Source organism: Megalops cyprinoides, chromosome 10 (genome assembly GCF_013368585.1).
Source record: "Megalops cyprinoides isolate fMegCyp1 chromosome 10, fMegCyp1.pri, whole genome shotgun sequence".
Classification (NCBI taxonomy): Eukaryota; Metazoa; Chordata; class Actinopteri; order Elopiformes; family Megalopidae; genus Megalops; species Megalops cyprinoides.
The window spans coordinates 10,674,910-10,702,687 of record NC_050592.1 but is presented as its reverse complement, the minus strand read 5'-3'; the positions used below and the strand labels follow the sequence as shown (position 1 = coordinate 10,702,687).

General features: G+C 45.2%; 2 protein-coding genes and 1 long non-coding RNA gene across 3 annotated transcripts; 1 reads left to right on the top strand and 2 right to left on the bottom strand.

The window, feature by feature from the left end:
- Window positions 1-357: 357 nt before the first annotated feature.
- LOC118784267 (neuronal acetylcholine receptor subunit alpha-7-like) lies at window positions 358-6,425 on the bottom strand. The gene is made up of 10 exons (XM_036538406.1): window positions 6,130-6,425; window positions 5,245-5,384; window positions 4,942-4,986; window positions 4,617-4,726; window positions 4,426-4,505; window positions 3,874-4,041; window positions 3,122-3,316; window positions 2,038-2,124; window positions 1,705-1,814; window positions 358-1,416 (listed from the first exon to the last, which is right to left on the bottom strand). Exons 1-10 carry the CDS (start codon window positions 6,179-6,181, stop codon window positions 691-693), a joined length of 1,713 nt encoding a protein of 570 aa, XP_036394299.1. The 5' UTR covers window positions 6,182-6,425; the 3' UTR covers window positions 358-690.
- Window positions 6,426-6,880: 455 nt separating this feature from the next.
- LOC118784268 lies at window positions 6,881-8,810 on the bottom strand. The gene is made up of 3 exons (XR_005005244.1): window positions 8,514-8,810; window positions 7,452-7,567; window positions 6,881-7,338 (listed from the first exon to the last, which is right to left on the bottom strand). It is a non-coding gene; the product is annotated as an uncharacterized LOC118784268 (long non-coding RNA).
- Window positions 8,811-8,919: 109 nt separating this feature from the next.
- adar (adenosine deaminase RNA specific) lies at window positions 8,920-24,350 on the top strand. The gene is made up of 16 exons (XM_036538672.1): window positions 8,920-8,993; window positions 12,015-13,655; window positions 13,965-14,227; window positions 14,413-14,611; window positions 16,916-17,067; window positions 17,838-17,973; window positions 18,270-18,508; window positions 18,838-18,991; window positions 19,098-19,266; window positions 19,533-19,626; window positions 21,405-21,521; window positions 21,805-21,935; window positions 22,672-22,854; window positions 23,043-23,155; window positions 23,527-23,654; window positions 23,993-24,350. Exons 2-16 carry the CDS (start codon window positions 12,165-12,167, stop codon window positions 24,348-24,350), a joined length of 3,927 nt encoding a protein of 1,308 aa, XP_036394565.1. The 5' UTR covers window positions 8,920-8,993; window positions 12,015-12,164.
- Window positions 24,351-27,778: the final 3,428 nt, after the last annotated feature.

The window sequence follows — 27,778 nt, the reverse complement described above, 5'->3', positions numbered from 1 at the left end:
CCTTTGAGCAAGGTACTTAACCCACAATTGCCTTAGTAAATATCCAGCTGCATAAATGGATAACATTGTAAAAAACTGTAACCGATGTAAGTCGCTCTGGATAAGAGCACCTGTTAAATGCCAATAACGTAATGTAATGCTGGTTAAAGTATATCCTCCCCATCGAGGGTGAATCAGAAAGAGTGACCTCCTTTTCCTCCATTAATGAGTCAATCAATTAAATCTCACTTACAGTACTTACTCAGCACTTTTCCTTCTTTGCTCATAGTCATGTTTTATTGCTCATTTAAGCCAAACCTTGCAGTAAAAGAAATGAGGGCCACAAGGTCTTAGAAAATAGTGTTTTATTTTTGGGGGTATATGGGGGTGTCACTTCCAACTTTTCCATTTAAAAAAAAAAAGATCACATGGAATATGCTGATTCAGAGGTAGAGATGGGAGAGTGAGTACGCGGCCAGACTTTTTGGTGGATTCTGTGAAAACTCTCCGGTTCAATCTAATATGAGTGAGTGAGTCCCGACCTCTGGCCCCAGTAATGCGCTGCTGGACACTGACTCGGATCCTGTTGCCAGAGCATCTGAGCATCTGAGTTTAGTGCTGAGCCGTGGTTCTTCACATTCTCAGGATCTCTCCTAACCACGAGTCAATAAATCAACACAGCAAGCGCACACACACACGCATATTTTTCCCTCAGATGAAGTCCTTGGAGACAGCCTCCACGAAGTTTGGGGCGGACATGAGGATGGAGATGGTGCAGATGATGTTGAAGATGCTGAAGGACACCAGGCAGAGCCGGTCGATGACGGCTGCCGCGAACTGCCACTGCTCCGTCACCACCTCGCTCTCGTTCTGCTTTCGGAAGTGATCGGCCACGAAGCGGACCTCCTCTAGGATGGCCTGCAGCTGGGGGTCTCCCATACCCGCCTGGGATGCCCCCATACCAAAACCGCTGGAGACTGTACTGGGGCAACCCACAGTGGCCAGGCTGGGATTTGGGGGTGGTGGGCCGCCAAACTGTAAAGGGAGGTGGGCTGGCGGGCTGCCAGATATTCCAACAGGACAACCTTTGCGGCTAACGGTACTGTTCCTATGGATTGGGTCAGAGATGAGCGGTGGGTCGTCCAGGTTCTGAAAACCTATATAGACCAGGTTGCTATTGTTGTTGGTGCTGGACTGGGCATGCATGTGAGGCAGGGAATTGTGGGAGCGGTCCAGGTGAGACAAGCCATCCTTGATGGGCATGAGCTTTTGGGGCTGCAGGGAGGGTTCAGGGGGGTTGGGGATGTTCTTGCTTTGGGAGCCAGAGGAGAAGCGGCGCAGGCTGGGGGCGTGGGGGGCCTGTTTTGCGTCTCCTCTCTGTCCTGGACGCTTCATCCGTAGGAACCAGGCTACCCAGTGCAGCAGGACCAACTGCACCTAGGGGAAAGGAAGGAGGGAATGCAGTGGAGCGATATATACAAGACAGAGTGACACCAAGGACAGAGAGGCAAAGAGCTGGTACTCCCTAGCAAAGAGAGTAGAGAAAAGAGACAGAAAAGAGAAGAGCTGCCAGAGAAATAATCCTGCCAATCAAAGCATAATTCCTAGAGTGAGGCACACAGATTAAGGGATGATGATGACCCCTTTCCCCACTGGCACTGAATTAGGCAAGGAGGATCTACTTGCAAACAGACGTTGAATCAGATGGACGGACGGCAGCCGTACCCATTTGGGCATTTTTCCTCCATTAGGGTCATGATGATGGTACTGCAGCACCACGACTGTGGCCACCACTGACATGCTCACGATGACCATGGTGCTGGCGAAGTACTGACCTGGCAGAGAGGATAGAGGGGACATGTTGGCAGTGGAGTGTAAGTCCTGCACAAGCCTATGGTGCTGGGTTTGTGTGCTCTGCTTCATTTGACTGTTATGATCATAATATACTAATTTCACTGAAATTACAAAACACCTGGGGAAAAACATAGTTTATGAAGCCATTTTTGAAGTAATTACATGTATGTCTAAATGTCGATTTGTAGATGTACCGACACTTACCTATTAGCGGAATGGAGTCTGATGTTGCTGGCATGATCTCTGCCACCAGTAACATAAATACAGTGAGAGACAGAAGTACTGTAATGCCTACAAAGTTAAAGAGAGACAGAGGGAGATGAGACAGACAGAGGGAGAGTAAGGACATGAGGAAAATGAACTTATTCAGTCTATTTATGCATTGTGTCCTTCCTTTTCTCTCTCCCCCTTACTCCTCTCCTCTCTCTTCCCCCATCACTGGCAATCTGTCTTTTTGACATCTCTATGTCCTGCTTTTCTACACTCCAGCCGTCCATTTTCAGAATTCACATTTCGAAGTGTAGACCAAAGAAGCGAGCAGTCAGAAATAAATTCAGAAGCTTACCGGGGGAATTGACAGGCGTACACAGAATTTCAGGAAATTCCAGGGAAAAAAAAAATAATCAGAGGCAGTTACGGTAGCGACTGCCAAATTTAAATGGGCGGCAGAAAAGTAAGCATAAAATAAGATTCATTCTCCTTTGTGCCGCCACAGGAGAGCGTATCCAGCCACAACTGCACGTGTCACAAGCGTGAGGCAGTAAAAACAGAGCCGAATGTGTACGCATAAAGCGAGGAAGTCACATTTAGCTTTAGCATAGCTTGAAAATGTGCTGAAATTTCAATTGTCAGTTTTTTGCCAGCGTTTGCCAACCTGGCCGTTAATATTTATTCATTTTCTCTCGTCCCTCTGCAATTAGTTCAACCTGCTCGGTAACAAAAGAATGCCATAGGCCTACATTGAACTTTTTTCCTCAAAATGCAGTTATGATTGAAATGATGACTGAAAGGAATAATAAAATATAATAAGAGCAGTTTAAATAATCTTAAATTTAATTATCTGTATTTTGTGCTAACACACATGCTTCATTGAGGAAAAAGACTTGAGTGTGAGTATTGGACCATTCTTCTTCCATTCTCCCTCGCCATGGGCACGTCTCTCCTTCCACTTCCCCCATCCCTCCCACTCCCTATTTTCATATTCATCTCTTCATCGGTTTCCTTCCACGTCTTCGTCCTTTGCTCCCCTCTTGGTGCCCCCCCCCCTCCCCAGTCCCTCCCTCCTCACCCAGGGAGATCTTCTCCCCGGAGTTGGCCGGCAGCAGAAAGACGAGCAGGGTCATGGAGGAAAGCAGCACGCAGGGTATCAGCAGGTTCAGGGCGTAGTAGAGCGTGCGACGCCTGATGGTCACGATGAATGTCACATCCGGGTATGGCTCTTTGCAGCAGTCATAGTACACTACATTGCGATTGCCTGGAACTCCTGAGCAGTGAGGAGAGGAGAGATTATAGTGGTTCATTGGTCAAAAACTGCATCCCATGGAACCCTTAAATTTGAGCAGTATCAGGCAGAGCACAAAAGAAAATGAAACTGAAGGGGAAGTTATGAAAAGAAAATTTAAAAATGAAGGGCTTTCTTGAATTTAGTAACAGAGTATCAAAAAAATCACAAAGGCAATGACCTCCATATGATATAATTAAGTGCTGTATAAAATCACAATTACTGCTTTTACTACTACTACTTTACTACAATTACTACTGAGATGGAGGAGACAGGGGTTACTATTATTGTACAGAGAGACAAGGTTTGGAGGGGGAGTCAGTGAATTACGGAGAGATTAATGGGTTGTTATGACAGAGGAAAGAAACATTTAAACATTTAAAACACAGATGAGTATATGACTCTCCATTCTGCTCACACAGAAAGATAAAAATGAAAGAGGATTGAAGGGTGTCAAATCATTTGCCTGGGTATAGTAAACACAGGAGGAGGGGTTATTATGAGACAGACATGGCGATTTGCTCAGGGGGACAACTCACCGACCAGATCCCATTCTCCGTTGGGCATGTACCCAGAGATATCAGCCTCATTCATTTGCAGGTCCAGCAGCCATCCGTCAAAGGTCCACGAGCCAAACTTGAGCTCACACCTTTGTATGTCAAAGGGGAACCACCGAACATCCACGTTGCATGTGCTCATAAAGATCCCTAAGAGGACAGGCAGAAACTACACTGCAGTACAGATGTGAGAGAGACTACCATAACTATGACTACTGCTATCACACTGCTATCTCAGGGGTTACAGCAAAAACCTGGAGCTGCTAGAGCGGTACTGCCATACCTTGGCTCTGGTAGTACATTTTAAAAAAGACAAAAGTTCTACTGCTTCACACTAGGCAACACTACCATGGAACATTATACTGAATCACAATGACCGCAGGCTGACAGCCTTTGCATCATCCTTAGTCTTATTCTCAAGTCCAATCCCATACAATCACAAGAAGATTCTACACAAGATTCTATTCTATATGAAAAAAACATTTTGCTCTATCATGCAGAGAGATATGGACAGAACTGAGATGGCAGTCTTACCTGGTGGTAGGTACTGACAGAAGCCACTGGAGTTGACGAGCACATTGGTCTTGAAGGTCGAATCAAACTTGTCATCCGCACTGACAACGTGAAGGACGAAACAGAGACAGTGAGATATTAAATTAGTCAAGCATGCTGTCCCCCATTAGTCCCTGCATATGGGCACCTGTTTGTGTATGTATGTGCACTACCTGTTGTAGAGGAGGATGTCAGGTGTCCAGACCTGTTCAGTGGTGAATCTCAAATTTTTCACTCCTGGGTGCTCAGACTGGTTCCACTGTAGATAATGGTCATACCAGTGCTTAAAATAAATAAGCAAAAACTGAATAACTGCCATTGAACATGGTATCACAGCATTATGATTTAATATGAATCATTCAACATTAGGATTAATTGTGCAGGTTATTATATGACACTTGCTATTGTTTGCCTTTCCCAGCACGCAATACAATATACATAAGTGAGTGTGAATCCTTTCACATAGCTGAACGCACACTCACAGACAGGGATATTTACCATCTGAAGCCAAATATTTGTGGTGAGGATCTGGTTCTTCTCATCCTGAAAGATGCGGGAGACGGCATTTCAACAACAGTATAAAATAGTGACAGTGCCCCTATCCTGTTGCCTTTCATAAATCAATCCTATGGTCACTTCCTACTCTTTAAGCCCTCTTTCAGAGACACCCCCATTGGACTGTGACAGTACCCCTTCCACTCCTGGCTAAGAACAAGGCAGGCAGTATCAGAGAGACAGATGGTTAGGTGGACAGATGGATAGACAGACAAACAGACTGTAAAAAAAAGCAGATGCCAATACCACATCTACGATCTGTACAAGGATGACAGAGAATTTGACGATGAGAGGGAGAGAGTCGTTGGCCACTGGCCTCTCCATGCGGTTGTAGTCCTTCAGTAACTCCTTCAATAAATTCCGTTGATGTGGCCCCTGAAGTGACTCTGTGAGAGGAAAAAGGATTGCGGATAGATAGAGGGATATAGAGTGCAGGAGGTAAAGATGAGAAAAATAAAGAGGAGACAAGAGGGAGAGTTGCAGACATTCTCATCAATTCTTAGCTTGTTCAGTTACTTAAAGGCAAAGTTTTGCTGGTATTAAATATCAGGAGCATTCCACATTAAAATAATAGAAACTAATGCCTCAAGCAGGACATTTTAGATTCTCTTTTCAAATTACATTTCCATGACAATATCATTTTTTACACCTTCCATCTGCCACCACTGCAACAGGTCTGTAACATTTAAATTTCAGGATCCATAAATATGACACAACCAGATCAGAGCAGTTCTATAATTGCCTTCAACTGATGTGAGTCAGTTGTTATGGCTTTGATTGCTTGGATACCGATTAGGAAGAGAGAAGGTGGTAATAATCTGTGACAGTCCGCAGTTTCAGAAAGATAACAGCAGAAACATATGTCATGGTCTCTCTACCTCATCTCTATGCTGAAAATAATTACCGCTCAAACAACAAATAACCTGCAATGACTCAGTACATTCACTTGCATTGCCCATGAAATGCACACACATGCACGAACATATATACAGAATAATTTTCCATTTTCCTCCCCTCCTCTTTATAATGTGTGAAATACACCTTCCATCCTCCTTCCCCTTCTCCCTGTCCTCACACCTAACACGCAAAGAGAAAAGCAAAAGAGAGAGTGAGATTCACAGAGAGACCTACCCTGGACCAAAGCTGAGAATCCAAACAGAAGCAAAACCACAGACTGCCACATATTCCTGGATGTGGACAGGCACCAGGGAAAGAAAAGGAGTGCTTGATCTGAACCCCCTTTTATTCAGGTCCTCGGACAGAAAGAGAAAAAGAGAGTGAGGAAAGGAAGAGAGGAAGAAGGAAAGGAAGAGAGAAAGAGAGGAAGTAACGGAGGGAGGAAGGAACTACAGTACCACGTTAGTGAATCCGCGTCAAGTGATGGGGAAAAGCCTGATTGATTCTATAAACCCACGAGCCAGCTCTCTCTACACCCCCCCCCCCCCGCTTCCCAGTGAGAAGTGGGGGGTGGAGCCAGAGAAAAGAATGGGAAAAAAGGACATCAGATGAGGAGATGGGGAAGAGGGGATGGAGTGAGAAAGACATATGTGAACATAACACATCTTTGTGTTCAATCTTACAGAGTAATGGCATATAACAATGCAATTATTATTATTATTATTATTATTAGCAGTAGTAGTAGTAGTAGCAGTATTATTATTATTTTTATTATTATTATTATTATTATATTTCCTTTTTTAAGCTAGTTCATCCTCTCTACCTGAGTAAAACTTTTTGAGCTTGTGTACCACATCATCAGAATTCAATTTACAGTTTTGGAAACTACAAGATTCAAAACCTTGCTTATTGGTATGTTATTGTGTACCCAACCTGTACTTATAACCACAACCTGTAAGATGTGTGGTTTCCTGTCTTTGTCTGCAACTTCAGTCTGCTGAAAGGCTAGTGGTCGCTAACCTTTTTTCTACAAACATATGGGTGTGCACTACAGTCACACACAAATATGTCTTAACATACAAATAGCATGTTACAACATACAAACATACAAATACATGTACTCTACAAAAAAACGGCACACAATGTAATAAGGCTATACAACACATGAATGCTGTGTTTTTTGTTTTTTACTTATGGATTCTTGCTCGTAACACATAGATGGGTAGGCGTGTTCACTGCAGTTAAAGGACTACATGTTCTAGATTGGAATCTAACAAACTTGAAGTTGTGTCGACATCTGGTGGACAAAGAAATAATTGCATTTTTGCAGGTGAAATGGCGAAGAACTGAACATAATGGGGTCAGGGATGAGATTTTTAATTGACCTTTATTTAACCAGGAGGATCAACTGAAGCCTTTTTTTTCCTTTTAATGTGATGAAACCTGGGGAAACCAATGTGAAAGGGCATACAATTAGAAGATCACTTCGAAAGATCACATCAGATATGCAGACATGGTTACAATTTAGAGAAAAAATAGATTCATTTTTACCATACCTTTCTTCCAAGTCAAAGAAGTATGCTGAGTTGTTTTCCCCAGATTCCAACCATTTAACCTGAGATCTGGTAAAGGCCCCTTTTGCTTTCTCAGCATAATATTCATTTAATTCTTCCTGTAAACCACATATAGTTTCCCTTTCATTCTCATGTGGGTTAGGGAATTTCTGAATGTCATCTATTTGGTAGTGACCACAGGTAACAATTCTGTGTTGAGTTTTAGTATGTTTTAATGTTGCATTTTTACGTTGTATATTCAAAGCACTTTTTACTGACATTATTTTGATGCAGATAACCTGCTGAAACACAAGCAATTAAGGCTAATGTACACAGACATGCGAACACACATTGGATTAAAAGAACTATTGGCACTGGTGCATGATGGGGCCCTTAGTGATGTACAGTAGGAATGATTTTCCAGATAAACGAATTGGTATAGGAATTCTACCAGTATTTACTGACGAAAATTTCCAGTGTTTAAAACATTTACGGGTTTTAACCATTGTAGAACTGCCATCATCACAGCTCAAGACATGCTTCGTGACTACTAGTACTTATACAGTTGTCTCAGCTTTAGAAAAAAAATTAATTATCGTTTGCCGAGATAAAAGCGCAATCTCCCAACATGATATTGTAGCCTTACCACGTTACACCATGTATAGTGTTAGCCACGTTGAGCACCTTACAATTTTCTCTTGCATGGCTTGATAGAAAAAAAAAAATCAATGATCCGTTGATCATCTGCCAATTTGCAATCAACCTTATAATAACTACAGTACGAATCGCAAGACACGCCGTTTTGTTTCCCGCTCTCTGCCGAAAGGCTTATAACGGGCATCGTGTATCGACTATGTGCCTTTGGAGGCGCTTTAAAGATGTAGGAAGAGGAGTTATTGCAAACTTAATCAGGCTTCTCTCATCAGTCCCAATTATTTCCAATGGCAAATGATCGAAACACATCTGTTTCTGTTTCTGCATGTATTGCAGCAAAACAACATTTATATTCAGGTAACTAACACAAACAACCACTTAGCGAGTTTGTCATACAGCTAGCCAGCTTACGTGCATAAATTCGGGAATTCCAACCTGCCACTGGTAAGTTACTTTGTAGTAGTTTAAAAGATAGGCTCAACTACACCGTGGTAGATAGCAAGACTTCTGAGAGCACCTGTATAGATGCTGCGAGCAGCGGGCTATTGACACCACACGCACATATTGAAGCTTCCAAGAATAACACAAGCTAACATGCTAGAGATTCCTTACAAAACGCCTCAGAACGGTAAAATCTGGGCTACGTTGATCAACCTTGCGGACAAGATGCTATGCTGTGCCTGAATTTTCTGGTGGAGGTCTGCATTGAAGGCGTTAGCGCGTGATTGCGCAATCTAAAAAAGGAAGAGTACGTAAACGTCATCTCTATGGCGTCGCAACACTGTCGCGACCTAATGATGTCATTGCGCCCTAGCCAGTTGTGTATGAATTCGATGCACGATAATGTCGAGACTGTAACACTATCATCTACAGCTTCGATATAAAACACAGGTAACAAAATCCCATATTCAGTTTTAGTCATAGCTAGCTAGATACGTTTTAACATTGCATCTGTTAGTAGTAGTTATGCATCTGTCAAGTGAGGTGTAGGGGAAGGTGGTTAGTGCTGCAATGTGTTGTGATGGTGTGTCGCTTAGGTACCTTGCTTTCCTGTGCTGTCACATTCCCCTTGATAGTGTGTGAAGACATTGCCTTCTGATATGTTTTGGTGGCTGTGTTGCTGGAACAGAAAATGTTATCGATAATGCAAAACATAGGTGTTCGGTGATCGGTTATAGCGGGATGCTCGCTAAGTCGTCTGCAAGTGATTAAATTTCAACATCCACACACGGAATCACGAGGCGTTTAAATGCACTGTGCCCGGCCCTTCAGGACAACTGAAGGATGAAGCATGGCGTTGGGGAGAGGATTACTTTTAGTAAGGGGGTGAAGGGGTTAAAGGAACTAGTATAATTGTGAGTTCGTATTTGATTATTTAGAAAAGGGAAAAAAGAGCACAATCTGGGGTGAGTAGATTCCTGATGAATGGGAGTTCGGAAACGTGATGGGTTAGAAGGCTGAAAGTGCAAGGGAGTAGAAAATACAAGCTTATTATACACGCAGAATGTAATAATTTGTATATTTAATTCAATATTTTGTGCTGGTATATGGCTTGAGTACGATAGTATTTATGGTAGCATGGGACTAAGAGCAGCTTGCGGAACGTTATCAATGAATGGCAGACGTTTAGACTTTATGAACCTGTGTGGTTTTCGTTATGTCTAACATCAACCTAAATTAAACCCGATAAAAGAGCGTCTACGCAGTGTGTACTCTTGAGCATCAAATGAACACTTCACGGTATGGACGGCTTCACGCCCAACACTTTTCCCATCTTCTCGTTAGAAAACGTCAACGAAACGTTAACGACATCTGCTGATACTATGCTAATAGATTAGCTGCTAGCATTGTCAGTATCGTAAATCGAAATGTAGCGTTTTGTGTCGCGCCCTCTCGCGACAGCCATGTGACTTGCACTGTACATTCCCCGGCTACCATTGATATACACTGTGCACTGTTCAGTAATATTCTGTGGTGCAACCAGTCAGTACAGGAAGCAGAAACCTTTGCAAAGAATGGAAAGCGAAACTTAAGCAGAAGTTTTGCGTCCTCAATCGCCATTATACCTTCTCGCAAATAATCGCCTGTGTGCACTGCAACAGTTCAGATAGCCAGGTAGACAGCTGAGACAACCTCATATAAAGTTGAGTTTACAACTGGCTGGCTTGCGCTTATGTCTAGAAACTCGGCGTAGTCATGTTACATTTAGCCAAATGATTGCTAGCGATCTAATAATAAGCAGTCGATTGTTAAATGCTGTTATACATTATAAAAATTACCACGGAGTTTGTATTTCTGTGGTGTTATAACTAACCTCAACTACATGATTGTTGATAGATCAGTGGTATGCTGTAACGTAAGTATTACAAGCTAGTGGACCATTTCCCCTAATAGACTAGCTGCTAATAGACTAGCTAACGAAATAAACCGTCGAGCTCATGTAGCTATAGTCAACAGGCGTTTCGATTTTTTTTTTAATTTGCTCAGAGATTTAGGTATAGCTGGGTAGGGAGAGCACGTGTAGATAGCTAACGTTGTATGCACACGCGATTTTTTGTGTGTTTTTCTGTGCTGTTATTTTGATTTTACTTTTCTTATTTCTCCCGGAACGGGAGTCTCCCAAGACGGGGCAACAGGTACGTTTAGCTAATTATGTAATGAGCTATTGTCAAAAGAATATCCTACATAAGTCGTCTTGGTATCATTTCAGAACTGGGCAGCTAACTAGTATGCTAGTACCTACTAGTAACATTTTTCAGCCAAGTACCAGAAATTAATACAACGCCCACAGCGGCATTAACTACAGAACTAATCCCGAAATAATAAACTATTTTTATGAACCGCAGAAAATCCCAGTTGGATGCTTAAGTCTCCGCATTGGCCCAAACCGTCTTTTTATTGATACACGTATAACCAAAATGCCACATTAGGCCAAACGTTAAACTGATTTGTGGGGTTGTTATTTTGGCAGTCTAGTGCTCTGATGTATTAGGGTCAGGGTGAGTCAGTGGGAGCCAGTTTGTCTCGGGGCACAGTAGGCTGTCTGCTCTGGTTAATGTTAGCTGCAAAGGGGGGAGTTATTTTTATTAGTTTGGTGGAGTTAATAGCTGTGGTATGGCAGAACGTGACAAGTTTGAAATTTGTGTGGCATTGAAGATGAGGTCTTGTCAGTGGTGTGCCTTTGTTAATTTGTCTGTAGATTAGATTTATTTTTGGAGGTTTCCGTTAGTGACTTAGGGTTTGCCAGCAAAGTAAATGTGTTTTAACTCTGGGGTTTGTATGTTTGTGACATTTTCAAACAATAAACATTCAGCACGATTCAGATGTACAGTTATTGTTATTATGAATTACTTGCCTCTTGTTAATTTTCAGAGTTTTAGTTTTCAGAATTTTTAGTTTTCTCTAAAATGGCTGTATTTGGATTGTTGTGCATCTCATTTGTGGGATGGAGTTTTTAACCCAGTCATATCATCTGTACGTTCATTACAGAAGCAGACTGAATGTGCTTGAAAATGCCCTTGTCCCCTTGTATTTTCACCTTTACTCTCTCTTTCCCTAAGCGTTTGCAAATGATCCCTGCAGCCAGAAATAAAATGGTTTTGTCACAACAAATATGAATTATTCATCCAAGGCTCTTACCCAGTGATCAGGTTACAGCCAGGTTAAAGACACTGAAACTCAGCAATTCAAAGCAGAGACTGTACTCCACTGATAGAGTCGGTGCTGTATGTTGTTGTAGACTATGCTATTAACATTTTTTTCTTTTCTCTCCCTATCCTTCCTATCCCCTTTTTAAATCTGTCATTCCTCTCTTCCCCTTTCCCTCATATTCTGCATTTCACCCCACCTTCCTCTTCTTTCTTATGCTTTTTTTCCTTTATTTTTCCTTCTTCCCTCTCCAACCTCATGAAGGAGCAGCACCACTCAGAAGCGAACTTTCCACAGTTAGCACCCGCTACACTGCTGCATCAAAGCCACTGGCATCACAACTGCCGTCCCTTTGTAAGCTTTGCTGGTTTTTCACCAGCTCCTCACCCTTCCCCTCACCCTGACCCCTGCGATATGAGCAGAGGGAGAGGAGGGCCCCACAAAGAGCACTACCGATTTACCTCGCCCCAAAATCAGGGTAAATACCCTTTTAGGCCTGGTTCCACCGCAGCCCCAGGTGTGTCCTTTACCCCACGTGTCCCGAATTTCCAAAGTAACTTTAACAGGTTCCATTCCTGTCCCAACCCTTCCACTGTGACCCCCCACCTACAGCCTTTTCCTCCATCTCCCTCTGCTCCTCCTCTTCTCAACCGCCCTCCCACAAGCCCAGCACATGGAGCAGCAGCTCAGAATAGTGCATCTGCTTTCCGGCAGCAGCAAGTGCAGTTTTTGAGGGGTCAGAGTCCAGAAGCTCCCCAGTTTAGAACGTATCATCAAGGTGGATCCCAAGGTTTAGATGGTGAGAACGGACCCTTTGCCAACCAACAGCAAGGCTGGAACATAAAACATCATCCAAACAACCCCAGACAAAGGGTGGGGTACAGCAGTGACGGAGCCTGGGGTAACAGAGGGGGGTTCAGACAGCCTTTCAGTCACAGTTTCCCCAGCAGGAAGGCGGGTTGGAACCAGCAGTTAAATCCTCGAGCTAGAACTGGGTATCAAAACCAGAACCGGCAAAGGCAGTGTGGTTTCAAACCAGAAAACATCAAACCATCCTTGTCAGACCGTTTCCACAGTTTATCCCTGGAGAGGGACAGGTTTGGCAGAGGCAGTCGTTTCTACAGAGCATCAACTGGTGGTCATACCAGCAGTAGTGCTGCTACAAGTGCGTCGACAGCAAGCCCTGAAATCCAGAAACTGGTACTCAATTATCTGTCTTTGTTAAGTCCAGGCGAAACACTCCAGGCGAAAGGTCTTGCGAAAAAACTCCACCAACCTAAAAAAGTCGTCAACCAGGCACTGTACGCACTCCATCGTTTGCAAAAGGCAGAGAAGCAAGGCGATACTCCTCCTCTTTGGAGTCTGCGGAGAGAGACACAGGGGGAGAAGGACAGCAGCTGTGCTGAGGAGAGGGACGCTGCAATATCTGCAGGTGCAGAGAATATCTCAGATGTACAAGAAGAGAGGGAAGTGATAGTGGAGGCTGTCTCTGAAACCAGCACTGAGAGTGAACAAGCACCCGACAAATACACTGAATCAGACTCAGAATCGGACTCTTCTGAAACTTCAGATTCTGATCAGGAACAGCCTCTTCACACTAACAAAGCAAGTAACTTTGTCATCATGACAGATACCAAAGACCAGATTCTCCAGTACCTTCATGAACTGGGTAAAGTCAATTCTCTCTTACTGGCGAAGAAACTTGGCCTCAAAACTGCAAAGCAGGTCAACCCCACTCTGTATGCCCTGGAGAAGCAAGGCGAAGTTTGTCGCGACTCGTCAATCACCCCTCCTCTCTGGGAACTGTCGAATCATAAGAGAGAGAGGATGGACAGACATAAGAAAGCCACTCAAAGTGCTCCTGCTGAAGGTGCAGCACTACCACCTGGGTGCAGCGTGGAAGGGGTAGGTACACCAGTCCAGCACTCTGTGGGGGACGTAGGAGGTGAGTTCTCTGCTGCTAAGTTTTTGAATTTGCGAGATCCACTTCCAGACTTGGAGGCAGTGCATTTTGGAAGATTAGCGGGTGAGGAAAGTGGGTTAGGTAATGGCATGTTGTTGGGCCCAGTATGTCAACAGGAGCAAGCATTGATCAAGGCACAGCCAGACATCGAATCTGTACCCATGCCAAACCTAGAACCCTCAACCCCTGAAACCCCTGCCACCTCGTCTTCCCCCATCCTCCTTCCCTTTCATCCCTCATCCTTCTATCAGGAAGATGACACGAATGGAGCGCATTCTCAGTGGGCTTCAGACGACATTCCCGAGTTTCTGAATGCCATCAGAACTGGGTCAGAGGGCACAGTGGCTGTGTCCCTCGCGGCAGCACCACAAAACCAGGGGTCGAGCCGCCTGCAGAAGCTTCAGGAGGTTCGATCCAAAAATCCAGTCAGTGGCCTGATGGAGTTTGCCCAGCATTTGGGTCAGAACTGTGAGTTCTTGCTTCTGGACCAGTCCGGACCTTCACATGACCCCAGGTCAGTTGGGTAGTGATGATTTGATGTGTTTTGATATGGACATAAATAACTAATAATTATTAGTATTTTATCAGATTCCTGCTTCTTATTACAAGAGTAAAAAAAAAAAGGATGGGAGAATTTAACAAGGCGGCTCATCTTTATCCCTGTTTCATCCGTCTTGCTTTTCTCCACCTTTTCCTCAGATTCAGAATGCAGGTCATGCTGGATGGTCGCAGGTTTCCCGTGGCAGAGGCGTCCAGCAAGAAGGTGGCTAAGAAGGATGCAGCTGCCGCGGCACTGAAGATCCTGCTGAGAGAAGTGGAGGGGGGAGGGGGAAAGGAGGAGGAGGAAGGCAGTGCTGCTGAGATGGACATCGCCATTGATCCCACTACTGACGCCACTGTGAGTGCAGGCATGGATTAAAGGGTCTGTGGCACGCGTGGCCTTTTTGCTTGCGGGAGCAACTAGGAAGAAAATCTTAAAATTTTGTGTCATCTAACACTACAACCAAAAGTGGAAGGGTTAAAACAATACACAGGGCAGTCTCAACGAGACCTATATTGTTGCTAATACAGGTGGTGACTCCACTGTTTTAATCTGGCCTCTCTGCTTCCACTTTCATTTTTTTAATGTAGTAGGAAGTCTTATTCATGGGGGGGTGCAGATATTTTCACACACACAATTGGGTTATAATCACCTTTTAAACCACCTTTTATCTAGCCAGCCGACATCTATCTATAGATGAGTTAAACACCTACACAAGACACGGGCAACTTCCTCTCACCATGCTCTCAAAGCAAATATAGTAGTTTGCCGATGGAATTTATGTGAAAATATGTGGTAGGTTGGCAGGGGAGTAGTTGCATCTCAGAAATAACTTGAGATAATTCACACCTGTAAATTGACGGTGACCTTGTTGGGGGACAGGCCTAAATTCGTGACAAATGGTAATAACAATTTACATTACTTTATTTCAGAAAATATTCTGGCACATGTTTGGAAATTACCTGCTGAAATTTAGTGATATAAACAAACATGATATTTTATGAAGTAACTATGTTTTAATGCAGGCTTAAATATTACTGCAGTGTGTCATACTGAATTATGAAAGTATGTAACAGTGTATGATGAACATGTCTTACCTGTGGAAGAATGCAATGCAGTGCCCAGCTATGAAGAATCCTTGTGCTCTAAATGCAGTTAAAACTCAAGACATGCAAATGACATCCCAATTCAAACTGCATCACACTAAATAGAAACTAATCTACATTCCCAGAAAATGGAAAACGTCAAAATGTAATGTAGAGGATCTGTCCCATATCCACTAAATACACAAAAGGAGTTCCATTTTTTCATGTCATTGCAAGTTGATTACATGCTGAAGAATGTATCTACTTTTAGTGCCTTTGTCAAGAGAAATGTGCTACTCATTTTTGCAGTACTTTGGTTATTTTGCAAACATTTCTGACACCCAGCTCCCCACTTACCAGTATTTCAGTTTGCTTAGGTTTTGTGGTCAAGAAGCCAAGCTGTGGCTTTCAGAAACCAAACTGATTGCCAGCTGTCTGTGCATGGCAGGACTGGATTGTACACAGGCTATATCTTTTCACACCTCAGAAAAGTCGGAAACACATTATAGGGAGAAGCTTCGCCCCTGGAGCTTCAGTGAATGAGGAGAGTGAGGAACCCAGCTGGAGACAGAATGTCAGTCAGCAGCCAAGAATTTTATTAGAACATATGCATATGGAGAGAAGCAGACATAGTACCCTCGGGCTTGAAAGGTGCTGACCACAGGTCTAAATTACAGACTCCAGAGGAGTCCAGTATGTAATGTGTATGGCTGTATGTGAGAAGGGAAATACCTGTCTCCCAGGTGGATTACACTGTAATGAGCTGCTTTGTATACTGTGTCAGTGGATAGTTACCTGCAGTATCCATGTCACGTGTGTGTCTTCACCTGCCCCTTGTGCATAGGGATATCAGCAGCACATGGAGGAGAGAGTCTAGCCTTATCTCTGTGTACATCACTTACTGAATACAGTATGTTACTGAATATTTTCCAGTGTACATAATACATACATAAGCTTTAATGAGCTTGTTTCATTATATATCAGCACTCATAAAGTATATGAATGTTTGCTTTAGATATTATATATAGTCTAATGGAGTATAATATATATATAATAATATATAGTCAATTAAATTAATTGAGATTAATTAAGATTAAGTTAAGATAATTCACTGTGCTCCACCACACGTTTCAGACCCTACTTTTTATCTGCCCTTTGTCAGCAAACTGCCGTAGCATTGAATACATAATGAACCAAAACCCCGCAGCTAAAAGCTTGCCGTGATACTTGACCCTTCCCTGCTGATTTTCTGCATTTTGTCCTGGATCCCATAGCAGAGCGCTGCAGAGAGAGTTGCCGGAAAGCGAGACGCGTGAGGGCATTGCATTGTGGGGGTTGCTTTGCTTTTGTCATCAGCAGTGCAGACATGAACAGAGAATCATGGGTGTGTTTTAGCACTTGAATTCTGACTCGCTCAGAAAGGATACTGTTTGTTCTGTACTTTTTTTGCTCCGTTGCCCCCAGTTTGAGGACAGCGCTTGGGAGAGGGGAACTGGCTGTGGCATGAGCTTGAATTGAGGCATATCTGGGAGAATTTTTATTATTTTTTTTTACACAGCCTTTTTGTTCCCTTCAGGCTGCAGCAAATGAGGGTCCGCCCCAGGCTTTGTCACGCTCCCTGCCCGGGGGGAAGAACCCTGTGTCTGTGCTGATGGAGTACAGCCAGCGCAGTGGACACCCCATAGAGTTCATCAACACTGGACAGGAGGGGCCCCCTCACGATCCACGGTAAAACCTCTGTCCCCCCCCCCCCCCACCCACCTTTCCTGTCCACAGTTCAGTGCTGTGCGCTTATATTCACTGCACAACTCACTCGTGTTCTCCAGCCATCTGTCTTCAATCCATAGATGGTAATCAGCTTGTGGAAATTTAAAATCTGTAATAATTGTGAATGTCTGCGTTTTAAAGGCTTGGGTGCTTGCGCACCACGCAAAATGTAGGGCAAATGTTTGTTTGTTTTTTTTCTTTAATCCTTCATCTGTGCGTGATCATTGCAAATGGAGCTGTTTCTGATACACCTCTCCTCTTTACTGTTATTCACTCCTTAGTCAATAACGTCCATCTTCTGCCTCTGTATCAGTTTCCCTTTCCCTCCATTCTGACCTCTGCTTCCTCCACAGTCCACCTCTCCTTCCCACGACAATTCATTGAACCTCCAGCCCATGGTGATTTAGTGTTTCTATTCCTGTCTTTACAGCCTGTGCCCTGAATATTCAAGTCTGCTGACTTTGTACACAAGACCACTCTATCCCATGTTTGCATCCCTTTCATCTCCTATTTCTGGAGGCGTTCCCTCAACCCCACCCCCCACCCCCTCCCTCTCATGATCAGCATGACGATCTGAAAGGATGTCTGATAACCTCACTCTTAATTCCACATTGAGCTAAACGGTGGGACCGTGTGTGTTAACCAATCCTCTTCCCTTCCCTCCCCTACCCCCTAATCTGGCAGGTGAAGGGAGGGGAGTATATTTGACCCCTGTTTCTCTCCCACTCTAGTTTTATGTTCAGGGTGAAGGTGGGGGAGAATCTTTGCCCCCAGGCCTCTGCCCCGAGTAAGAAGGCTGCCCGCCAGCTAGCTGCAGAAGAGGCGGTGAAGGAGCTGCTGGGAGATGGGAGACTGCAGATCAACAAGGTGAGAAGAGACACAGATGGCAAAAATTGTCTGCACACCTACGTACAGTCCCGGTGTACTCATTCGGCGCAGTGGAAAAAGAACTATCTATGCATGCATCATCTTACATCTGACTGTTCTGTTCTCTCCCTCGAGTTAACTGCTCAGTGACCTCCAGACACAGTGGTAGCTTTTATGCTTGCCGTGCCTGTAAGCGCATAGTAGTGAGGAGCTGCGTTAACCCTTGAGTGGGCCGAACCCGGCTCTTGTCGCATCACGAATCTCTGAGGCCGAGTCTGTGCCCCCTCCCCCTCCAGCCCCAGGTGAGCTTCTGCCCCATCGGGGAGGATGAGAACTGTCCTGCGGTGCCCCCCTGCCCCTCCCTCCCCCCACTGACGGCGGCGGAGCTGCAGGCCGCCCACGAGGCCGGGGTGGGCGACCTCATCAACCACCTGAACAACAACGCTGTGTCGGGGCTGCTGGAGTACGCCCGCGCCCGGGGCTTCGCCGCCGAGATCCGTCTGGTGGGCCAGTCCGGCCCCCCCCACGAACCCCGGTACCAAGCTCTCACACAGCACAGCGTAGCACAGCACAGTCTCATACCCCCCTCAGCCCAGGTGCATGCAGCACAGTTTGTATGCCACACATAGCACACAAAGTACTGATGAAGTATGACTCAGACATCCTTTATAACAAGCAGACATGTTGCTGTAAATTTAGAAGCCAGTTCATGTTGAACGTTTCATTATGGGATAGTGAAATGAATCCAGAAAATGTCAGGAATGAAAGTGACGAGATCTGCTGCTTGGGTGTGGCATGTGAATGGACTGCTATTCCCTGCCTGCACCACCCCCGCCCCCCCCCCCCCCCCCCCTTCCCTCCCAGGTTCACGTATCAGGCGAAGCTCGGGGGCCGCTGGTTCCCGCCGGTGTGCGCCAGCAACAAGAAGCAGGGGAAGCAGGAGGCGGCGGACGCGGCCCTGAGGGTGCTGATCGGAGAGGCGGAGAAGGCGGCTCGCACAGGGGAGCTCACCCCGGAGGTAGGCCTTGCCCCTGCCCCCTGCCCCCTCCTCCCGCCACGCCGCTGTCAGTCACGGTGTGCCGAGTCTTCAGACCCGCCCTCTTTCTCTCCTCCCCCCCCGCCAGCTCCCGGTGAGTGGCAGCACGCTGCACGACCAGATCGCCATGCTGAGCCACCAGCGCTTCAACGCCCTGACCACCCGCATCCAGCACAGCCTGCTGGGACGCAAGATCCTGGCCACCATCGTCATGAGGAAGGGGGACAGCCTGGGGACCGTGGTCAGCCTGGGCACCGGTATGGCTGAGGAGGGAGTGGGAAAGGGAGGAACGGTTTAGGGGTGTTGTTAAGAGTGGTCTGACACTGTTGCTCATTCAACTTGAATGGACACACTTATGTTCTGTTGTGCTGGAAGTCGCTCTGGGTAAGAGCATCTGCTAAATGAATGTAATGTAATGTAAATGCTGAGAATGAAAAAAGCAAGGCGGGGGTGGGGCTGGGGATCTTTGTCAACGTCTCGGTCACGGATTTATTCATTTTTTTGTCACCATCGCTGTTTTCAGGAAACCGCTGTGTCAAAGGCGAAGAATTGAGCCTTAAAGGGGACACGGTGAACGACTGCCACGCAGAAATCATTTCCAGGAGGGGATTTATCAGGTATAAAGTTGATCCAAATACCTGTTTTTCCTGCTCGTTTTCTTCTGCCTTGGGTGTCTCCGCATAGCTCTCCTCTCCTCCTCCTCCTACTGCTCTGTTAATTTCCTCTCTTTAAAACCACTCTGTTCTCTCTCAATCAAACTGTGGTGTCAGATAACAATCCTAAGTGGTCTGTATTGTAGGTGGAGGCAGATGTGTTTCACTGTATCGTGTGTTGTGTTTCTCACATCTTTCTCAACTGGGATTTTAGCAGTTGATCATCTAAGAATTTGTTTCAGCCAGGATCATTAAAATAAATCCCACTGAGTATCTGCATTTACTTTTGATCTCTGTGTGGTATGTGGGTTTCCACAGTACAATTAGACTAAAGGCTAAAGTCACCATATGTAATCTTAGTTCTTATAATATATACAAACTTCAACTGTTTTAAGTGGTGATTTAAAAAATGTGATGGTGAGGGTGAGTAATGTGGTGCTTTAAGTTCAACCACTGACATCTTGTTGACAAGAGTGAAATATATTCATAGGTCATTGGAAAGACTTTTCCCAGTGAGATGAGCATTTTTTCATCTTCCTGTCTGATCGGAGAAGCTGTCATCATCCTGGTGTAATCCAGCCCAGCTACTCAATAGCAGAGATTTTTCACTGCATGTTGACTGAAATTTAATTATGCTACATTACCGTATTGATCGTTGCCACTTCTTTCTGCAGATCACATAAGGACAGATCAAAGTATGTTACAGCAGGCTGATATAGTCCATAGAGTTCATCCATATTGACATATCTTGCTACGGCTAAATGCATGTAGGAGCTATGCGCACTGAGTTGTGAAATTTATTAGCAGTGACATAGCGAGAAATGTATAGCATAGCTGCTGTGGCCAGACAAGTGACACAAGTTCTGTTGTAAATATTGATGACGATGACAACAATTGCAGCTTCAAACACATAGAATTATCAACAGCAGTGAAATGAAATGGGCTGTAGCTGGCAGATTTGGCTTAATGTGCAAGCTTCTTGCTTTTGCTCAATCACTGTAATCGCTCAATACCAAGGTGTGCGTAGTAGCTTGCCTTTTAAATGTTCTTTATGAAATACGAGCTTTTATTTGACTATACACTAAGGAGTGGAGCTGACCAAGGGTGTGACTTGTGTGACTTTTGTAAAGCATTCATCTGATTGCAGATGGTCTTCAGAACAGCCAGAACCAATAAGACACAACTGAAATGTGCGTGGCAAATTTTCATTTTTGTCTTTGTCCACTGAATCAGCAAGAATATAGTTACAAACTTATGAACAGCGCAGAAAGTGATAAGCTGTGTGACATTACAAGGAGTCACTATGGAAACCGACAGGACCAACACAAATCCCTTAAACCCAATGTCCTTCACTTCAGTTTAAGTGTAGACAAACTGCCTGAGAAAGACCACAGTGCATTTCAAGATATGTGCAACACTTATTTCAGGTGAAGTTAGAGGGTCACATATATTTTAATGATTTTTTTCCCATTACTATTTCAGAGTCATGCACACTTTGGTGCCCAGGCCATAAGGTCCTGTAGAACACAGTAGTGCATACATTGACACTTATTAATTAACATGTATTAATTAATCAATTAATTCACAGACATGTTTTCACTTCTGGTACTTAGGGGCACCCAACACTGGCTTAAATGATGTGTGAAAGACTGAGCACTGTACTGCTAAAGCGATCGCCCTGATAAGTAATAGCGGTATGTAGTAACCCGATATTCTCTCTCCTGTCCCCCTCTCTCGCTCAGGTTCCTCTACAGCGAGCTGATGAAGCAGAACGCAGGTGGGGAGGAGAGCATATTTCAGCCCGCGGAGGATGGCAAGCTCAGGATTAAGCCTGAGGTGACCTTTCACCTCTACATCAGGTGAGCCTCCCACACGCCGCTCCTCCTCCTCCTCGGCCGCGCTCGCCCTCGTACCGCCGTCGGCAGCCAGCGATGATGGCGCTGAGGGGTTAGCCGGTCCGTCCCCCTCTCTCTCTCTCTCTCTCTCTCTCTCTCTCTCTCTCTCTCTCTCTCTCTCTCTCTCTCTCTCTCTGTGTGTGTGTGTGTGTGTGTGTGTGTGTGTGTGTGTGTGTGTGTGTGTGTGTGTGTGTGCGCGTGCATGCGCGCAGGGTGATGTAACCTCGTATCTCCCGCTCTCTGACAGCACTGCCCCCTGTGGAGACGGCGCCCTGTTTGACAAGTCCTGCAGCGAGGCAGCCGAGGGGGCGGGGAGCACGCACCAGCCGCTGTTCGAGAACGCCAAGCAGGGAAAGCTGAGGACCAAGGTGGAGAACGGTAAGGCTGCGGAGATGACGCAGTACCTCCTGTCGGCTTTTGTTCAGAGAACTGTTGAATTTTTCAAATGGAAAATGCCAGGCAAACCGGAGTAAACGGCGCCACGCAATTACCATAAATCAAATTTAACCCGTCGACATCAGGTGGTGATTACAGAAGTGTGCGACAGACTGTAGTCATGAAACCTAATGTATAATAATAGTACAGTGTCAGGGAAGGGCGCTGTCAGGAGCGGACAGCACGGTCTGAACAGGTGAGTTCATGTGATGCCGAAAGGTGAAGAGGGCCAGGGATGAAATGAGCCAGGTCCCTGCTGCAGGGAGTCACGGAGAGCTGGAAGGAAACGGGCACACGTGAGGGTGTGGCCTTAGATTATGTCAGCAGTTTGAACTGGATGCAAGCCAGACATGTTCGCATTTGTCCATGTGTGGCTTTAAAAAGAGCATATGCTTGTGTTCAACAGGGCCAAGTTGAGGCATTGCCACTGAATAAAAATAATAGTTAAGGGCTTAGTTCCTGTACATAGAGGGAAATGCATTTCCTCACTAAAGCTTGGCACTTCCGGAGCATAGAGACATCTTGTCTGAATGAGAGCAGCTTCTTTTTTTCCCTCCTTTGTTCTCTAGATGTCTTCCCCTTTCTGCTTGCCTGTCAGCGAATCGCTGTGCGGTTATTAATGCAGCTTGTCTGCCGGTTGCTACATTGTCTCGATTTCTCTGCCTCTGCCGTCCTGCAGGGGAGGGCACCATCCCGGTGGAGTCGAGCGCCATCGTTCCCACGTGGGACGGCATCCAGCATGGGGAGAGGCTCCGCACCATGAGCTGCAGCGATAAGATCCTGCGCTGGAACGTGCTGGGGCTGCAGGGGGCGCTGCTGAGCCATTTTCTGCACCCCGTTTACCTCCACTCAATCACTTTGGGTGAGAGCCGTGAAAGCATTGCTGTATTAGACTGCTGGGAAAAGAAAGTGGTGATGGATGGGTGGGTATAGCATATGAATATATGGACAGATGTTGTTAGGTATGAGAAGCTCAAGCTATAAAAATATTACCGCTGGCATGGTATGTTATCGTTAAATGATTTTATTTTGGTTTTTGTGTCGCTGTAGGCTACTTATACAGCCATGGGCACCTGACCCGGGCTGTGTGCTGCCGACTGGCCAGAGAAGGGCATGACTTCAAAACGAGCCTCCCGCCTAACTTTACCCTCAACCACCCGGAGGTACTGCTTCAAAGTCCTTTCGCCATTTACAGTAACGCTGCTAATGATGTACCAATATGATGTCTGTAATTTGACCTATTTAGATGACTCTATACAGTCATCTTACTCAGATTATGCATTTTGTTTTCATTCGACTCAGAGATTTTATACCTTTAGTCCCGGCACAGTACATTTTATTAGCACTGCTATGTTTCAGACTCTGCCTGACTTTACATCTTCATAGAAGCATTATTCATATACTTTAAACATATAGTTTGTGGCCCTTCCTTAAACAGCACTGCATGCACTGCACACATATGCTACTTACGTCATTAAGAAAGAGCGAAAATGTGCCCCCTCCTCCGTTCCCTCCCCTCACTCCTTGCCTTCAGGTTGGCCGGGTCAGTGTGTATGACTCCACGCGGCACACGGGCAAGACCAAGGAGTCCAGCGTTAACTGGAGCCAGGCTGACCACATCAATGTTGAGGTGCTGGACGGGACCAAGGGCAAAGTGGACGGGTGAGTGGACGCATTCACACTCAGTGCCAACAATAGTATGATCTAAATCTTTCATTTCCCGTAGGCAGAAGCTCAGATACAAGTGCAACAGTATTCAGCTTTTGCTGTATTTTTCCACATAAATACTTCTGCTCAGACTGAATTATATGTTTTGCACATTTTGTTGTCCTGTCCCCTCTCCCACAGGTCATTTCTTATATTGTCCTATACATGTTATTATGGCAATTAATCAGATTTTATTTTGTCCAACACCCTTCACAGTGGAACTGTCACGGATTGCTATTATGTGCTCACCCTCTTAGGTCCTCTTTGTCTTTACACCCCGCTTCCTCTTCCAGCCCCAAACTGGACGTGTCCCGGGTCTCCAAGTCCAACATGTACCGCCTCTTTCAGACCCTTTGCCACCAGACGGGCCGCACCGACCTTCTGGCGCTGCCCTCTTACGCCCACGCCAAGATGGCTGCCAAGGCCTTCCAGGCAGCCAAGGCCCAGTTCTTCCAGGCTCTCATTGCCCATGGCTACGGGGCCTGGATCAGCAAGCCCCTGGAGGAGAAGAGCTTCGAGGCCAGCGATAGCTACGAGAGCAGCACAGCGCCGCAGAGCGCGGGGAATCAGGGCAGCACGCTAACGCCGGGGGGGGGCGCCGCAGCTCTCAGCACGAATAACAGCAGCGCTCGTAATGCGGAGGGGCGCTAGAGAGAGAGGGGGGGGGGGGGGGGGGGGGGATGGAGGGAGGAGGACGGGAGGGAGGGGGCTCGGAGGGCAGAAAGAGGAACGAAAACATGAGGAGAAGAGTTGCCAGTAGCGTTCTTGGTGGAAGGGCAGGGGTCAGGGCGAGTGAGGGATGGAAAGGGACAGAATGTGGGAGAGGGAAAGTAGGATGGGCAAACCCCGGGGGTGGAGCTTGGACACTAAGAGCCATGAGAGAGGAAGCGATGAACGTTGCCGGAGCGACAGGACTGTACACAACATAACAAGTCTGCGTGAACGGTCAAAGAGTGAGAGTGAGAGAGCGAGAGTACCGAGGACTGGATGGGTAGAGAGGACCACTGTGGAAACGGTTCATATGTGATCTTCAGATGCGTCTTTACACGTGGAAATGCACTGTATTCTGTTGCAGGATACTTACAGAGCAAAAAATACCCACTGTGCACTCTCAGTGTAAATACTCACTCAAATAAACACACACACGAGCAATTTTGATGTACACTTATCCATCACTCCCTCTCATTCACGTGTCCTGTTCAATCTCTGATCTGTAAATACCTAAATTTAAAACCATGAAGTTAGAATCCACCTTCCACAGCTGGTGCTTGATCACTTCTTAATTGTATCAAGAGCAAACCCAAACTCATTTTAGGAATCCCTGCTATTCCCTCACACAGATTTATGTGCTTTCTTCAAGTACTAAGGCTCTGTATTCATTATGTACATAAGTACTGTTATGTGAGACAACGCATTCTCCATACACCCAAATAATCCTAGAATGCCAGGTAAAGTATATAAAGTGTATACATGATCAGAACCCAGTCATGTTGTCTTGTAGTGCTAGTGTTTTTAATTTATTTTTTTTTTTTTGGATTAAGTTATTTTATTATGTTCGTACTGTTTTGTATGTTTCAACGTTTTTCCCCTTTTTGGCACAGCTTTTGCAGTCCTTAGTTGTATATGAGGCTTGTCCCACTGTGACAACAACTGCTAAACTCGGGGTGAGGCTAAGCCAGCGCAATCTTCCAACATGCATGCATGTCTGCCATGATGATTTTCCACACTACGAGTCCCACAGTGCACCAGTAGAAAACTCCGTCCAATGATTGGCACGGGCCCCTGACACTTTAACTCCCAGGAACCCAAGCTAGTCGCACATTGCCGAGAGCGGTGTGACGAGGGAGCCCGGCCAGACCTGCCTTCCCCTATCCCTGGCGAAGCAAAACCAGTTTGCCGTTGTCAGCAATTGACACAGCCGGTTTCAAACACTGGAGGTAGGGCTCAGCCTGTGCTTGGAGCAAGCACTTTTTCTGTGAGCTGCTCGGGGAGCTGTCCCTACTCTTCTGTTCAAAAAAGAGGCTTAACGCACACACAAAGAATATGCATACTGTACACACAGATATGTGACATGACCTGTATGTGTGTGTACGTAAATGTATATATTTTATGTATACATTTTATAGCAGCTGTTACTGATTTTTTTGTTATTATTAGTTCTTATTTAGGTTCTGCCTGTGCTTGAATTAGATTGGTCACGTATATATATTTTTTTCTACCTTTTTATTTTTAATGAAGAAGAACAGCTTTCCATGGAGTTACCTGGTCAGCTCCTTCAGTTTTACCCACCTGTAAACACATTTTCTGACAGAGACCAGCGCATACCCACACGGACAAAGTGACGCGCATGTGCCACACAAACGTGCATGCGCACGAACAGTTGCACACAGACAAAAGCCACCACGATGCCCCGATGCAGGTGCACCCACGCGTAGATGTTCACTTCATTTTGCACACTTCATTTATATCTGTTCTTATTGTAGAAATTTTTAAAAAGGACTGAATCTAATCTCACTCCTGTCAGATGGAGCAGCATGGAGAGAAAAAAAATGCCACTTGCAATTCTGTTTTAAAGCTACGTACGGACACGGTGTTTGAAAGCTGTAATCTTCAAACTGGGGATGTCCTTAGTCTGGCTTTAATGGAGAAAGTAATAGTCTGAGTGGAGATGGCACTATCTTTGTGCCAAACAGGCTAAAAACTAAAGGAAAGCTTTTGTGGATGTATATGTGTGTTTGGGCCACATGTACGTGTGTGTATGTATGACTGTGTCTTCAATGGGACTTCTAGCTGTATCATTTTTCTGATTAAAGCCTCCATATGGGAATTATTCAATGTGAAAAGTTGATGCATTAGAGAAGCTCCTGTAGATAAGAATATTCATAAGTTGCAGAGCTATCATACTTGTCATTTTACAGAAAAACTTAGAAATTTTCATTGTTTAATGGGTGATACTGATCATTGTACAACTCTTGGTAACTTTATGGAATACTATCATCTACTTTCACTTGCCTGTGACTTCATTAACATATTGAAATAATAGTTAATTTTTTTTATTTGTAGTTCTTGTATGCATACCTACGTATATGTACAGGTATATTCAAACTCAGCTGTGTACAGTCTGAGCTCTTTGTGTTGAATTACAAATTATTGTGTTTATTTCCAAAAGGGAAAATGCACATTTAATTTTAAACTCAATTTAAAAGTGTTCTTAATAAAAAACGAAACATTCTAATTTGGATTATGCAGTGTAGACTCTCTTCTATATTTGCTATTTGTCTTCGTCAGTGTCTTTGATGAAATGCAAATGAAATCAGTGTTGTCCTTTCTCTGTCGGTCCTAAGCAGCATGTAGGGTATAGTAATCTTGTATTCTTTTTGCGCTATGCTTTCCTTATTAAGCTGAAACCACTTTGTGCCCAGATTAAACTGGTGTAGTTACAAGTGATTAACACCAGATGGAAGCAGTCAGACACAAAACCCTATGGAGGTATTGCACCACATTACAGCATGTTTCAGGGCCATGCAAGTGTTTATGGCCCAGACTATGAGCCTGTGAAGGTGAGCTTGTTGTCGGGGGAAGCGTTGTCCGTATTTCATGTCAGCTTTGAGTGTCTGCGTTTTGTGCTTGGGTGGGCCTTTTGCCTGTGTGGTTTGCGTCCGAGCATATCTGTGTCAGTCACTCAGCCGCTCCTATCCAGGCTGTCACCTTTCAATTCAATTCAATTCAATTCATTTTTATTTGTATGGCGCTTTTTACAACGCAAGTTGTCACAAAGCAGCTTTACATTGTTCCCAGGCCTGAGACCCCCTGAGAGCAAGCCTAAGGCAACAGTGGCAAGGAAAAACTCCCTATCAGGAAGAAACCTTGAGCAGAACCGGGCTCAACCTTTCAGGGCAGGGTGGGGGAACGGTGGTGTGAGGGAGAAGCAGGAAGGGAAAGCATGCCAGGACTTACGAGTCTGCACTGGATGGAGGCACTGAAAGAGAGGGCGAGAGAGTGGGGCTAAGATTGAGAAGGATTGTGCGGAGAGGGAATAAATGATGCATGCGAGAGAGAGAGAGGGGAGTGTTGCAAGT